This window comes from Thermobia domestica, chromosome 8 (genome assembly GCF_964235325.1).
Source record: "Thermobia domestica chromosome 8, izTheDome1.hap1.1, whole genome shotgun sequence".
NCBI classification, from domain to species: Eukaryota; Metazoa; Arthropoda; class Insecta; order Zygentoma; family Lepismatidae; genus Thermobia; species Thermobia domestica.
The window spans coordinates 17,638,680-17,655,983 of record NC_137461.1 but is presented as its reverse complement, the minus strand read 5'-3'; the positions used below and the strand labels follow the sequence as shown (position 1 = coordinate 17,655,983).

Here is a 17,304-nt window from a genome sequence, read left to right as displayed (position 1 = left end):
TTGTGTCCGTGAGTGTTAAGTAGTATTCCCCGCTGATCTGGTGGCTAGCTTTTATCTTTGGTGTAGGAGTCCCAAGTTCTAAAAAAAAATAAAAATAAGAATATTCACTGTCATTAATGATCCGTCTCCTTTAGCCTAAAGGGAATAATCATGGGATGTTAAACTAAATAAAATCATTTCATTTAATGTACACTCATGTCCAAAATTTTTGTCGCATATCTATAAATATGTTGTTGTAGGAATATAATTTGATAACGAATTCTCCCAGTATTTCTTACAATGTTAGTATGTACACAATCGGCAAAGATATGTATGTGGCAAATTTCATGTCAAAAGAGCAGTAAATACGAACAATAAATCGAAAATAAAACTTTCTTGTCCATTTAGCAACATTTTGTTTTACTCATTCTAATTTTCGTATTTATAATTCATTTCCTATGAAATTTACCACAAATATAAATTTCCCTATTATACACAAAGTATCAGTATTAATAATGCTCTGTAAAACCATTATCAAATTATATTCTTACAAGAGGACAGTTATAGAAATGCGACAATAATTTTGGACATGAGTGTACATTAGGTAAATTTTCAAGGGCCGCCACTAGTACTGGTGGTGTGAGAACTTAGAAATGTCATATCAATACAATAGGCCTAATGATAAACGTGTTTCATGGTAAAAGCAAACTAGTTCATATCCAAGAGTTTATTCAGAGTGACCTACTAATATACAAGGCTTAAATTTAATCATTAAAAGATACTCACCGTTCACCCAGTGTTGTGAGGACAATCAAAGATCTACTTGAACAATGGGAGTAGCAGACTCCGGTCAAGGAAACCAGCAGCAAAAGCTATGTGCTGACCACATCCAACACTTTTGAATCACCACCTGCTTGGTTTAAGATTCGTGACAGGGAGTTTCATACCATTAGCAATAAATATTTCTGTACAAACTATATGTTAAACAAATAGCTTCTTATTAATTAATTTATTTTATTTTATTTTAACTATAGGCAATAGTGGCTACTACGTGTTTGGGTTCAAGTCATCCGATATTCATGCATCGAAAATTCAACGTGTGTATTGTTGATGAAAGTACTCAAGTGTTGCAGCCGTCTGTACTCCGTCCTTTGTTTCACGCTAAAAAGTTTGTGTTGATTGGAGATCCTGAGCAGTTGCCGCCAGTAGTGCAGAGTAAGAAAGCAAGGTACGAAGTTAATTTTCAATAAGTTTGCTGGTTTGATCTAGAGCAAGGCAAGAAACATGTGGCTTCTCCTTAATTTAGCTCGTTTGGTTGAGTAGGGTCTGTTCTGTGCATGTACCAACTATTCCGGACTCAACTCGTGGCATGGTAGATTCGTCTTTTATAACCGCAGTGTTGTATAAAGGAAGTAGAATAAAATCAATCAATCAATCAGTCTAAACTGAGAAAGAAAATTTCAAGTTCTAATTATTCTATTGTCACACACCAATGTGTATGTAATATTGGAGTAACAGAAAAATCAGACGCTGGAGTGGCATAAACTCGAAACCTAATTTGGAAGATGAACTCCTTCGTGGCTAAGCAGTTAGCGTACGCGCCTTTGGCGTGAGAGACCTGGGTTCGATTCCCGGCGGGATCTCATGTGGTTCGGATTCCACGTTAGTAAGTCTACGTCTCATATAGCCTCGCTGCTAAACGGGACGTTAAACTCAAAATCAACTCAACCGATTTGGGAGCTTTGCATCGTCTCATAATTAGAGCAAAAATGAAATGAAATCTTTAAGTTTAACGTTCCACGGTTATGCCGGTTAGGCTAAAGGAGACGGTGATGATGAGAAATGAATGAAATGGTGGAATAAAGAAAGTAGGAGGAAACTGGAGAACCGCGAGGTAACCCACGAGCACGGTATTTGTCCACCAGAAAGTCCACACGGCGTAAGCTGGGATCGAACCAGGGACCCCAAGCACCGGAGGTGAACGCTCTACCACTGAGCCACCGCGCCCCCCATTCATAATTAGAGCACTAGCTGTGTGTGCAAGGACGCAGGGTTAAAATTTTGCTGGGAGAACAATTCTGGATGTTCCATAAGGACGTAAAGCAAAATTCATGTACGAGGGCTATCCAGAAAGTAGATTACGTTTTGGAATAAAAAATCAACAAAGTATAGGAAACAAATTTTATTATATACAGATGAAAGCCACACACAAATACTACTTTTCGACATAGTCACCATTCAAATTAAGGCATTTATCGTAGCGATGTACGAGCTTGGAAATTCCTTCGTCGAAAAATTCGGCCGCCTGCGACTTCAACCACTTCGTTACCTCTTCTTGCAGCTGTTCGTCGTCATCAAAACGCTGCATAGCCAGCCACTTCTTCATTGCTGGGAATAGGTGGAAGTCGCTCGGTGCCAGGTCGGGACTGTACGGCGGATGAGGAAACAACTCCCACTGAAAAGATTCAAGAACTTCACGCGTGACATTTGCCGTGTGGGGCCGGGCGTTGTCGTGAATCAACAAGATCTTAGAGCTCAACATTCCTCTGCGCTTGTTTTGAATTGCTCTTCTGAGGTTTTGCAGAGTTTGGCAATACCTTTGAGCGTTTATTGTAGTGCCTCTTTCCAGGAAGTCCACCAAAATCACACCTTTTCTGTCCCAAAAAACAGTCGCCATCATCTTCCTTGCCGACATTGTTTGCATGCATTTCTTGGGTTTTTGGGGAGAACCTGTGTGCCCCCACTGCATTGATTGCAATTTCGTTTCACAGTTCACGTGTTTCACCCATGTTTCGTCACCAGTAACGATGCGATCGAGTAAAGAGTCACCATCCTTATTGTAGGCGTCCAAAAAGTGCAACGCTGCAGCCATTCGCTGATTTTTGTGGTCCTCTGTCAAGATTTTTGGAATCCATCTTGCACAAAACTTGTGGTAACCAAGCTTTTCGCTGATGATTTCGTGCAACAAACTTCGCGAAATTTGTGGAAAACTCAAAGAAAGTTCCGTTATTGTGAACTTTCGATTTTCACGGACTTTAACATCGACTTTTTCGACAAGTTCGGCAGTCACTTTGCTGGGTCTCCCACTTCGATCTTCGTCGTGAACATTGGTTCGGCCATTTTTAAATCTTATGACCCACTGTCGCACTCCACATTCAGTGATAATGTTGTCCCCATACACTTCACACAGCTGCCGATAGATTTCTATCGGTTTACAGTTTTTTGCTGTCAGAAACCTTATTACTGCACGCACCTCGCAGCTCGCGGGATTTTCAATTAACGCAGACATTTCAAACCGTCACAGTATCTTAACGGAGCACAGCACGAACCTCTCACTAGCACGGCTAGATGCCGACTGAGCTGCGCAACGCTCTGACCCCAAGATGGCCGCGCTAGCCCCGCCCCTAGCGGACACAGACGAAAACGTAATCTACTTTCTGGATAGCCCTCGTATTATCATCGAGCTCTGGTCTGCTTCGTAGTGCATGCATTACCTCTTGATTTATTAAATTGAAATCCTCATTTACAAAATATTGACGAGGAGTGGGTTATTTGTGTGGAAAATACCTGAAGCTGCGTAGGTAATTAAGGTCAGAGAAAAAACAGACAATCCTTGGTAATTGTCGTTGGTAGAGCCTCCATTTCTTAAACGAAAGTTTGAGATTCGAATTCAATGATCAGATTTGCTTTTGGAAAAAATTCGTATTTCTACCATCGCCACAACCATTGGTATCGAATCTGGGTTCCCGGTATAAGTCAGTCTGCTATTACATACAATGTCGAGTTTTAATTCTCATTGGTGTTCATTAATGTACTGAGCTATCCGAATACAATAGAAGTTGTGGTATATTCCATGTAGCCTAAAAGTGTAGTTGCCAACCTCAAAGTAAAGGATGTGTGTAACTGTTTACGAAGCAGACTGAGATAGTACTGGTTAGCACACTGGCAACCGAAAACCCAATTCGATTTCCGTCGCAGTTCCGCACTTCTTCATTCGGAATTTCCATTGCGTTTTATTCTACATAGTCTCTTGTAAGTAATTTCGAAAGGAATGAATTTTGTTGACGGGCTACATTACAGGTATTTTTTGGTAGGTTAAAGGCAAGTATATTCTCTCTACTCAAAAGAAAACTGCAGGAGTTCGTCCAGAAGGAATTGAAAGAATATGTATGTAGCTCTTTTGTTGGCAGTTGCTCATTCGTGCTAGGGAAAAAATCTACATTTGTACTAGGAGAAAAATGTATCTTTCCTTGAAATTCCTGTTTCTTTATAGAGAGATTCGGAAAATCTCTATAAAGAAACAGGAATTTGAAGGGAATATACTTTTTTCCTAGCATGAATGCGCAATTGCCAACAAAAGAGCTAAATACATATTCTTTCAATTTCTTCTGGACGAATGGACGAACTCCTGCAGTTTTTTTGACTGACTGACTGACTGACTGACTGACTGACTGACTGACTGACTGACTGACTGACTGACTGACTGACTGACTGACTGACTGACTGACTGACTGACTGACTGACTGACTGACTGACTGACTGACTGACTGACTGACTGACTGACTGACTGACTGACTGACTGACTGACTGACTGACTGACTGACTGACTGACTGACTGACTGACTGACTGACTGACTGACTGACTGACTGACTGACTGACTGACTGACTGACTGACTGACTGACTGACTGACTGACTGACTGACTGACTGACTGACTGACTGACTGACTGACTGACTGACTGACTGACTGACTGACTGACTGACTGACTGACTGACTGACTGACTGACTGACTGACTGACTGACTGACTGACTGACTGACTGACTGACTGACTGACTGACTGACTGACTGACTGACTGACTGACTGACTGACTGACTGACTGACTGACTGACTGACTGACTGACTGACTGACTGACTGACTGACTGACTGACTGACTGACTGACTGACTGACTGACTGACTGACTGACTGACTGATAGATAGATAGATAGATAGATAGATAGATAGATAGATAGATAGATAGATAGATAGATAGATAGATAGATAGATAGATTGATTGATTGATTGATTGATAAAGCGAGCTTCTGCATTCAACATATAGGAGCAACATGCATTTCTCCCTCTCTTTCATAAACTCTTAATATGTATTAAAAAAAAAAGATTTTGACACATCATGAGTTTTCTTCCGTGAAACTTACTAATCATTCCTGTTGGTGGGTTTTTAATCGGATAGTGATAAGCGGATAAAAATCAACTCAACTTGGAAATTCGTACATGTTAAAGTTATGTAATAAGGCTGCTAAAATAATCCTTCCTGAGCTCTTATTGTGTGCACTACACAACTTCTGCAGGGCTCCCAGCTGTCCTATTTTCTTATTTTTTTCTATATTTTAAAAATTTGTCTTTAAGTATAAATGTGAAGAAAAATTAGAAATCATGTTCTCAAATCACTATTTATTTTAATTTCATAATTTGTGTGTTTAAAGAGTTAAGGGTATATAAACTGTAATTGTCATAAAAATAAATTCCGAAGAAAAGTCTCTCAAAGGTAAAGTACACTTTCGATGTTATATTTCACCTACAAAACTTTGTCATATTTTTGCCGCATGTTCGAAAATGCTCTCTTTTATTGCATTGCTAGTGCATATTTTAACACATTTAACAGCACAGTTACATGCATATTGCATGAATTTTGAGTGCATAAAAATCCGACATCTAGTAATAAATCATAAATCTTGACATCAGAAGTCTGTAACGGTAATAAATATAGACAGTAGTTTCAAATCCTCCTAACTGAATCTGTATTGAATTTGTATTCATTTCGTTTATTAAGTTGCTACATACTTTATTCACCATTTAATATTAGTTGATAATAAAATGTGAAGTATAAAATGTCAAGTATTATTATTATTTTATTTTTCAGAGAACTTGGAATGCATGAAAGCCTGTTCAATCGATTAGACTGCGCTGAATCAACAGTTGTACTGGTCCTTCAGTACCGAATGAATCAAACTATTACCAATCTTGCCAATGCTTTGACGTATAATCATCAGTTACAATGTGGAAATGAAGAAGTTGCAACAGCCACTCTTTCTATACCAAAAAGACAGGTATGTTATATCGCTGTATTGGTACTGTGGGCGTTCCTTTCCTTCCTGTCATTTAGAATGTTATTTGGGAAATGGGTGTTTTGTGTATTTTACGTCTGCTGTTCAAGTTGAATTGATATTTGGTACACATTATCATTGACTTCCAAATTACATTTTTTAGTAGTTCTAGTATTAAATGGGATATCGATATAAGGCTGTTTTGAATTCCAGGGATTCTTCTTTTTCCCCTTATTTTCATTTTGTATTCAGGTTGATACTTGGAACGCTTATATTCGTTTTGACAAAATTTTGGTCGTCTTCATTCCGTTTGATTGATTGCATTGGAGTTAGCGTTCCTTTCAGCAGCGAGGTTGGATAAGACGTGGATCTACAGCTTAATGTAGAATCCGAACCACATGAGCTACCACCGGGAATCGAACCCAGATCTCCCATGTCGATATTTCGTTTGATGAAAGACACGTTGGGCCAAATTTGAAGTCAAGGACTATTATTATATAGTACTTTGGGTTGAAAATATTAGTTCTGGTTGAACTAAATTTTATCCTCGTCTTCCCCTGAGGGAGGTTTTTGCCCTTCACAGGACCTTAAGTATATAAGTAATGGAAAAACATATCTTAGGATTAGAGGATATACTACATGATGCTATGAGATGTGAGTAAAAGTAGCAATCAATGGTCTGAAGAACGCCACTGAGAAATATGAAAGCCTTTATCGAAATATATTGACGTATAAAAAATGAGTCAAGACCGCACATAGTTCAGTTATGTTAAAAAGTGAAATCTAAATAACATTATATTGTAATATCCCATGTGAAGTTGTTTGCAAACAAATCCACGCATCAAGTGTTTATAAACAAACACCTCGTGCTTCATCATGAGGAACTTCCACCAGGGGGACCTGCAATCATCTGCAGACGACGTTTAGCGCCTCCCACGGAGCAGAAGACGAAAATTGAAGCAGCAGCGCCACCGCCACCCAAGGGACGCTATAAATTGGACAGAAGAGCTCAGTACCAGTTTTCTGGTGACCCTCCTTTAGTCTGCTAGTAACCTAACCCCAGGCCTCTAGTCTGCTACGGGACTACGCCTATCCTATCTCCTGGCTTAGCCTGCTACGGGGCTCTGTCTGGGAATCCCAACCTCAGCCGCTTAGCCTCCTACGGGGCTCTGTTGGCCACTTAACCCGCTTCTGTTTGCTACGGAGCATTGGTTCCTTAATTCCACTCCTCTTAGCCTGCTACGGGGCTCTGTTGGAGTTTCTGTCTGCGACCTTACGCTCAAAGACCACCTATACTCACCCTGATTTTAAAGAAATCAATTTGTATAGTATTTTTGTAAAAATATAGAGGAACTTTTTATAATAAAAATACTGGTAGTGGGAGTCGATTCCGGACGCTCTTTTTATTAACAGCTCTACCTCTTCCTTATATATGAGACAAAATTACACAAAGTTTTACAATATATATAATATCTGAATTGAAGAGTATTTTTGTTCGCTTTTTAACTCCTTTTACTCTCCGAAAATCATGTTTAATCCAGTACATGATTCAAGAACTGCAAGAGCAAAGAGATTTAAAATTTGAGGGAGAAAAAAATACATTTAGCAGAGCTTGGGTTCCGCTTCTCAATCGAAATGACGCAAACATATATATATATATGCTTTAGTTTGATTTCAGGTGTTTTTATTTGCGTTGTTTTACTTCCTTGACAATAGACATCTTCAGGGAAGTAAGCGGTAAAGTACTATATATGTTTCCAGGGAAGTAAATCGAAGAAAAGCAGAAATATCCAATCGAAGAAAACCAAACGAAACGGAAACAAAGCGCCAGATTGATTAAATTTCTAGCCCTTTTGAATGCTAGAATATATCATAAATGTGTTGTACAGTAGTAACCTTATTTCCTCTTCAACAGATCCAGTTCAGATTTATAAAATATTTCAAAATAGCATGATGTTGTGTACCGTCTGTAATTTCAAGTATATTTAATATTCGTTGTCAGCACCAAGGCTAAATGAGATGTGAATCTACAGTATAATGATTTGCTGAACCTTACACAATATGTCGGAAAAATAACGGAACTTTTTAAATTTAATAATAATAATAAAAAAAAGAATTAGATATGTTACCAGTGTAGTCGTTCTTTTTATTTAAAATACTTCCCTTTCGCATCAACACACCGCTGGACACGTCCAACCAATACTAACATAGAGTTTTAAATGTCCTTTTTCAGAATCGCCTCAATGACTCTCGTCATGGCAGACTGGGCGTGAGTAATATTGTGATTAAGTGTCCCTTCCGTGGCCAATTTTAATTTTGGGAATAGGAAATAGTCACACGGCGATAAAACAGGCGAATACGGACGATGTGGACGCACACAGATTTGTTTTTTTTTAGCCCAAAAAGTCATGAAATGCAAAGGTTCTGTGACATGGTGCATTGTCGCCTGGTAATAATCGGGCCTTACGCGAACGATTCACTTTCACAAACGCTTCATAACACCCAGATGATATTCCCCATTAGCAGTATCACCAGAATTCCCGAAGTATAATACCTTTGGAATCCTAAAAACAAATCAACATTGTCTTCTTACGTGACTTTTGAAAATGCAGTTTTTTTCGCTTTCGGAGAAACTAGGGACTTCCACGTAGCACTTTGGCGTTTTGTTTGCGGGTCGTACTTGAATCACCAAGTCTCATCACCAGTTACAATCGATTCCATGAATGTTCAGTTCCGTCTGGCTGTTTTAACCAGGTCCTTGCAATGTTTAGCGCGAGCACGTTTTTCGTCGTCAGTTAAGGTGTGCGGAACAAATCGAGCACAGACTTTCCGTTTCCTTAAATCTTTTGTCAAAATTTCGTGAATCATATCTTTAGTCTTATTTCCGCCATTCATCTCATAGTCGAATTCGTATCGTGGACGATCATTTCACACACTTGTTCTACCAACTCATCGCGATTTTCGATTTTCTGTCTACTTAGCTTTGGGTCGTCTTGCAAGGATTCCCGACCGTCTCGGAATTGCGTATACCACTCGAACACACGTGTATGAGATAAGCACTCATCACCATACACTTGTTTCATCATTTCTAATGTTTGTATAAATGTTTTACCTAGCTTGAAACAAAATTTAATATTGGCTCTTTGCTGCATTGTGTGTTTTTGTGACGAGGTGACACCAAATACACCCACTTTTCTTGCTATAACTTGACACTCCGTTAATCGGTTCTCATGATTGCGGTCTTGTTTTGTTGAGCAGATATCCAACTTTCCGATGATATGTTTTTTCAATAGATGGCGCTAGTGGTTATCTGTAAAGAAGAAGTTCCGTTACTTTTCCGACATACTGTGTATGAGCTTCCACTAGGAATCGAACTCGGGATGACACATACAAACTGCTAACCACTTGGCGATACGATTCTTCGATTGTGTTTTTGTAACACATACAGAAAAAAAAAAAAAAACAAGCATTGTAGTTGTGAACAAAACACGTTCAAGTTTCTATTTATTGTGAGACAATTCTTTAAATAATATATTAATTTTTTGTTTATTTTTGCAGATATTCAGTGACACATTCAAAGATAAACCTTGGTTACTGGAAGTGTTGTCACCAGAATTATCTCACTCCGTTCGATTCATAGATATTGGAAATGATTTCGCCAATACTACTACGAAAGAGGAAGGAAAAATAACCAATATGAAAGAGGCGGCCCTGCTGTTTCATCTAATAAAAGCTTTACAAATGGTACCCTTCTTAACAATATATATATATTTTTTATGTTAATACGTTGATGTACAGTCAGCGACAAAACTTCTTTCCGTTTGATGAAATTAGTTTCGTAAATAACTTCAGAATGGAAGGTCAATTTGAGTAGAAGTTTTCCGTAATTTAAAAAGAATGTAATTTTCTGTACTTTCCAGCCATACCACCGTTATTTCCAAAATAAATATTACTATATGGGAAGAACTTCTGTCGCTGACTGTACATTCACTGAACGTAAGTAGTAATTATCTGTTTCATTTAATTGTTTAACAGTTCTTTCTTAACCTTTACGCAATATGCTGTTAACCTAAATAGTGCTTTTCTTTTTTACTGTCTTTTTATGTAACATTTTCCTTTTCATCGCAGTTTTCTTCATCATCTTTTTTATTATTATTATTATTATTATTATTATTATTATTATTATTATTATTATTTATTTCAACTGACAATGAAAATTCCAAACCTACGAAATATTTTAATTGATTTTTCCTGACCCCTCTCTCTCTCTCTCTCTCTCTCTCTCTGTAACCCATTACCCATTCGGGAGTGCATCATTTGAGTACGACAAAATAAAATATGATTCGAATTGATATTGTTTTCTGGAATGCTAATACATCTACTTCGAACTTAATAAATTAAATAAATACATTTTGTTTGCAGGGTGGCGTTCCACTGAACCAAGTTGGTATCATATCGCCGTTCAGAGCTCAAGTAGCCCTTCTCCGCAGCCTACTGTTGCATTGTAACCAAAAGAATTACGGTGAGACGTCTTCAGTTAGTAGCATGAACGAAGTGGAAGTAAATACAGTTGATCAATATCAAGGGAGAGATAAAGAAGTCATTTTCTACTCATGTACCAAATCCATGCGAGTAGAAGATGGAAAAGAATGGGACATCAAGGTAAGTATTTTACGTAAGAATGAAAATAACCTATCAGTCGTTGCAAAGAAAACCAATTTCCGATTATATCAGTGAGCTCTCTCATCTATCTTTGAAAGTTGAGAAATGGTGTGCTCTTGTTTTAGTGAAACGTCTCTAACTTTAAGAAACATTATTTGTCATTACTGAACATTATCTTCATACTTTGTAATGGTTTTGCTCTTCCTGCCAAGCAGAAAATAGTATTGCCAAAAACTCTTCTTACACGAAGATAAAACTCGTGATTTAAAAGTCCCTGGTTCGAACCCAGCTCGCGCTGTGTGGACTGTCTGGTGGATAAACACCGTGCTCGTGGGTTTTCTCGGGGTTCTCCCGTTTCTTCATTCCACCATTTCACTCATCTCTCATCATCATCATCTCCTTTAGCCTAACCGGCATAACCGTGGGACGTAAAACTTAAAGATTTCATTTCATTTTTTTTTTCGTGATTTAAAAAATATTGAATAGTATTATATATTTTAATTTAGGGTCTTACGATTATGGCTTTAGGCTGAAGAAGACAGATGAGTAACATTTTAAACGCCATGCGCCAGAATTAGATGTTTTAATTAAAGAAATAATAAATTAACGAAATCAAAACATCATTTTGATTCAGCTGATATATAATTTCATTCTTTGAGAATTTCGGGATGGAATGGTGAGCTCTTTTCACGGTCTTGGATTGAACGACATATTAAGCAGATATACTTTTCTCAAGTCGTCAATCTTTCATTTGACGCAGCTTTCCACACTTCTCTATCCTGAGCCAAACATTTCATTTCCATAATACTTTTTCTTCCCCACATCGCGTATTATTTGGCTGTATATTTCAAACGTGGCTGCTTCTAGCTTTTTTCTTTCTTTTGTTATTCCCTTCGTAGCTAATAGCGTGGTTCTTCCATGTCTCATAATGTGTTCAATCATTTTAAAAATTTTATATACAATATAAAGGGTGTCCCAAAATTCACTCAAGAAGTAATTTTGATAAAAAAAAATACGGGTTTATAATTTAAAATTGTATTTTTTTTTTTATTGATTCATAAAGTATACGGCATAGGATTATATATGGAATAGATTACACAAGTTTAAAAATTCTATTTTTTTTATTGATTTATAAAGTATACAGTTCAAGATGAACGTAAGCCTCATCGCTGAAGATGATTTTGTCCGAAAAATCAGCATCCAATTGCTGTTCCAGAATCCATTCAACAAACTCTCCTCGTTGTGTGTGGTCAATTGGCTTCAGTTCTTGAATCAACTGAACTTTGGAAGCATGAAGATGCAAATCTTTCGTGAGAATATACTGTAGAAAGCTTCTAAAAATGTCCAGTTCTTGATCACAGTGCCGAATTGATGTTCTTGGACTCTCAGCAACACTCTCACGAACTGCTTCGATGTTCTGTGTTGAACGACTTGTTGAAGGACGGTCTGAGTGTTTAAGATCACAAATTCTTCCAGTCTACCTAATTTTTTAAATTTATCTCTTCACAGTGGATGTAGTTAAACCACTATTCCGACCATATTTTATACGAAAATTTCGAACTGTAGCTCCCAAACCTTCATTATTTTTAAAATATTGCTCAACAATGAAAACACGTTTTTTCTTTTGTGTAGCACTTCATTTTTAATAATCCTGAACTGTCAGCTGTCACACTGTCTTCTTCTTTTCGTTGGCAACACCTTATCGCAAAAATGGCACAAAATTCAATTACTGTTTATATTTTTATTTTGTAAAACATGGTTTAACAAGATTTCCTTCTAGAGCGTTAAATACTTTACTGGAAAGAGTTCTAAATATAATTTCTAATTTTTTGCAGGAAGGAGAGATTTTAAGCGATAAACGAAGATTGACCGTAGCTGTAACTCGTGCAAAACATAAGCTAATTGTTGTAGGTGACAGTAAAACACTACAGAGATATTCGCCGTTTCAGCAGCTTCTCAATGCACTGCCCGAGTCTAATATCCTGAAATTGCAGGATGGGAAGCTTGGATTTGAGTGGAGCCGTATAATGGATGAAGTTCCTGATCAAGCTATCAAGTGATTAAGCAGAGGTTCATCCAGTTGGATGATTTTGAGAATTATGTCCGACAAGGTAAATATTATTTAAGCGCTTCATTTATTTTTTACTTTACTTTCCGTATTTTCCCGTTGTCTAAACGCGTAGAAACTGGATATCACTACTATTATGCCATAACCACGGTTGTTTATATATATATATATATATATATATATATATATATATATATATCGAACAAATTCCCAGATACAGCATAACTTTGCCATTTTACACAGGGAAATGTTAACAAAAGAAAGAAAAAAAAAACAAGACAACAACAACAACATAGAACAGTGTCAAAAAAGAGTGTAAAAGTAATATTCCGTCAAAACTCGTTTAATTGCTCTATCAAACACCGGGTAGCTCGATAAAAAATGTCCACATCAGTTGTTACTTGATTTTAACAGTTTGATATATATATATATATATATATATATATATATATATAGGTTGTTGCTGTATTCTTATATGTATAACTAACAAACAGATCAATGAGTATGGAAGAAAGGCTTTTTTTAGTTACATTTTTTGGCATTTGAAAAATCATCTCTTCTCTGAATCTGTGTTTTATTGCTTGGTCCTGGAGCTTTCTTTTCTCCTTTGTTTCATACTTTCTTTACTTTTTAATATTAAGTTTATTATTATTACATTTTTTAAAAAAAAATTTTCTTGTTTTTTGAAGTCTGCAATCATTCTTACAGTAGAAATAACTTTTAAGTTCTCTCATATTCGGTCAGTAATTATGTAGTTTCCTTAGTTCATTCCCGATTTTTACCCCAGTCCTTTCCTAGAAACCGCTTTCCTTTTTTATTTCATTCCCTGAAACAAAAATTGTAGCTTGTGGTAAATATCGTTTTTGAGTTTATTTATACCTTATGTAATTAAAAAATTATGCTACTATATAAGTTACTACCAAATTAGTACTTTGGTCGACCAAACAAATTACAGAACAAATATAAATGAGCGCGTCCGCGATCCTTAAAATGTAGTACATCATCTTTATTCTACATTAAAGACTGGGTGCATGATGCCGCAAAACTTCGATCTGTCATCGATTGTTTCCTTTGTATGATATCGATCTGTTATCTTTTTTCAGGTACTGGCTTCACCAACTTGGAGAATGAAACAATGCTAGAAACACAGCACACATGTATCGTTTTGAAGTGTGTGAATATTATATATGATATATCCACATGGAATGACGTACTTCTTCCTTTGGAAAGCAATGCTATGCCATTTTCTACTCAGTAAAGTTGTGGGAACATATTTTCTGTCTCTTCCGCTCACGCTTTCAAGCATGTATGTACTTTTGATGTAAGAATCTTTTATTCCAGACGAAGTAGTTGTATTTGTAAATATTTATTTCTATAAAAATGTAACAACAAAATACATTTTCGAAGTGGTAATATCTCTTTATATAGGCCTAGATGAATTTTTGTTTGATATTCATATAGATAAATGTGTGTGTGTGTATTTGTAATAAGTGTCAGCAAAATATTTTAAGTCTTATTTTCTATTCGTGAAATATGTATATTTTAAGTCTTTTGTGTTTAAATTTGAAATGTGTTTACATGCATATTAAGAGATTTGATTTTGAGTTTAGCGTTGCTTTCAGCAGTGAGGTTATATGAGACGTGGACTTACAAGCTTAACGTGAAATTCAAACCACATGAGCTCCCGTCAGAAATCGAACCCGGATCTTCCACGCCAAAAGAGCGTATGCAAACCGCTTAGCCACGGAGGTGCTCTCCATATTAAAAGAGGTCAATACTTTTTGGTAATTTAATATTAGTATCATCATTGGTATCCTTTCAGTGCAGAACAAATAGAAACATCATTTACAATATAATAACAGGACTCGGGGTCCCTCTTGGGTATATGGATAGCATACTCACCTTCGGTGAGACACTCGGGTTCAGTTCCCGGTGGGAGCAAAAGTGGTTGGGATCCCATTTTAAGCTGGAAAATGAAATGAAATCTTTAAGTTTTACGTCCCTCGATTATGCCGGCTAGGCTAAAGGAGACGGTAATGATGAGAAATGAATGATAAAATGGTGGAATGAAAAAAGTGGGAGGAAACGGGAGAACCCTGAGAGAACCCCACGCACGTGGTGTTTGTCCACCACAAAGCTCACTTAGTGCGAGCTGGGATCGAACCAAGTACACCACGCACCAGGAGTGAACGCTCTAACACTAAGCCACCGCGGCCCCATGTTAAGCTGTAGTTCCACGTCTTATATACCCTCAGTGCTAAAAGGGACGGTAAACTCAACCAACCAAGGAATAAGTCTTGATTCGAAAGACAAGTGAATAAATTTGTAAAGCTAGTGTCTCCAGTTACGCTGTGTGTGTTTTACTTCGTACTTTAATCCTCATGTATTTGGTTTATTATTATTATAACTACAACAACAATGAGGAGTGACACAAGAGGAAAAACACTTGATCTTGAGGGTTCTTTTCACGTTGATTTCGAGTATGTAATCAGTTTCCCTTCATTAACCAATTTTCCGTAACTTTACATGAAATGCACTAAGAATTATTGTGTTTCACAGAAAAATGTACCAGTATTCCCTGGTCTTGTTCTGCCTGTTGGAACGCTCATATACTTTCGTGAGTAGCTCTGGACAGTCAATTTTATTATTTAATACTTTATATAAAAATAGTAAATCAAACATCTTTCGTCGATTCGTCAACGTTAGGAAATTCAAACTCCTTACTAAGTCTACGTAGGGAATCTGGGATAGAAAGCTTCCTTGTACGTAAGCATTTTTAGAAATTGTATGTTTTCTGTTGCTTGTAAGTATTTACTTACATTCGGTGTCCAAATAACGCACGCATATTCTAATCGGGACCTTACGTACAAATTATAAAGTTTAATTAATGTTGACTCTTTTCTAAACTCTTTACCCATTCTATAGATAAAGCCGAGGTTTCTGAATGCAGCGTTAGAGATTGCATCGATATGATGAGAAAAGGTCAATTTTGAATAAAAAATTACTCCTAAATCTTTAACTGAATTTGGTTTACACAGATATATGCCATTAATTATATACGGATAATAGATGGGATTTTCTTTCCTTAAGAACATAAAGACTTGCATTTAGAGATACTCAATGAAAGTTTGTTTTTATTACACCATTGCCCAACACCCTGTAAATCCTGTTCGAGTTGTGTACAGTCATCCATTGTGCATATTTTAGAATATAATTTGAGATTATCGGCAAACAACAAAAAGTGAGAGTTTTTAACATAGGTTGAAATATCATTAATTACAAGAAATAATAGCGGACCTAAATGGGATCCTTGAGGAACACCTGATAATGTGGTAAATTTCGTGGTAATATATCCCTTGTAAGAAACAGCTTGCTCTCGATTGCACAAGTAGGAAGCAAAGTACTCTATTGCTCGTTTAGAAAAATTGAAAGATACCAATTTCTGTAGTAGCACGTCATGGTCAACTCTGTCGAAAGCCTTACTGAAATCCGTATAAATGACGTCCACTTGACCGCCTTTGTCTAATTCTCTTGCTATGTAATCCGTTACTATTGCTAGATTGGTTGTTGTGGATTTATTCCTTAAAAATCCGTGTTGATGTTCAGATATGACAGGCTTTATATGGTTTCAAATTCTGTTGTATAATATGGTTTCAAGAACTTTGCCAAAGGGAGATAGGATGGCTACGGGTCTGAATTTCTCTATCTCATTCCTGTTTCCGGATTTAGGAATAGGGCAAATGAGACCTTCTTTCCATTTATTAGGAAATATATTGGTTTTAATGGACATATTAAAGATAATATGGAGTGGATGCTTGAATGTATCTAAACAGCCCTTCACCACATACGGTGGAATGCCATCTATACTACAAGATTTTTAGGTTTCAGCGCTTTAATAGCCTGCCCAATCTCCTCTAATTCTATTTCCTTTATATGAAAAGTGTCTGATATACTACGTTCCGAATTATTTGTTATTAGATAATCCGTCTCGTATTTAGCGGGTACACTACTATATACTGACTGAAAATAATGCGCAAATGCCTGAGAAATTTCTTTGTTATGTTTTAACTCGTTACCATTATATGTTAGAGAATCTGACGAAAGATGCTTGGTTTTACTTTTAATAAAATACCAGAACTGCTGTGGATTCTTTTTCTACAGTAAATTCAGAATGTGAAATAAATGCCTTGTACGCTCTCGAAATTTCTGATTTAATTTCTTTTCGTAGTTTCAGGAACTGTTCACGATGGTATGCAACATTATTTAAACCCTCTTTCCACTTCTTACGATGGGCGATTTCCGTTTGATTTGTTTGATTATATCATAGGTAAACGAGCACGGATAACTGGCATTGACGTGTTTTTTTAGCAGGGACGCATCGGCTGAATACGTTATAAATCATTTCGTAGAATTTTGAAACAGTACAATTATCATCATTTTGTGAGAGGCAATATGCATGCAGTTATGTAGTAAACGAGAAATCTCCTGC

At 36.8% G+C, this 17,304-nt stretch overlaps 1 protein-coding gene across 1 annotated transcript in view; it reads left to right on the top strand.

Moving 5' to 3' along the window:
- LOC145692729 (DNA replication ATP-dependent helicase/nuclease DNA2-like) overlaps positions 1-14,825 on the top strand; it is a 56,221-nt gene extending 41,396 nt beyond the window's left edge. The window contains exons 14-19 of the mRNA XM_081768155.1: positions 1,014-1,207; positions 5,902-6,088; positions 9,644-9,829; positions 10,508-10,747; positions 12,583-12,858; positions 13,919-14,825. Of these exons, the coding sequence (XP_081624281.1) occupies positions 1,014-1,207; positions 5,902-6,088; positions 9,644-9,829; positions 10,508-10,747; positions 12,583-12,807 (1,032 nt within the window). The 3' untranslated portion in view covers positions 12,808-12,858; positions 13,919-14,825. The remainder of the gene's footprint in view (positions 1-1,013; positions 1,208-5,901; positions 6,089-9,643; positions 9,830-10,507; positions 10,748-12,582; positions 12,859-13,918) is intronic.
- Positions 14,826-17,304: the final 2,479 nt, after the last annotated feature.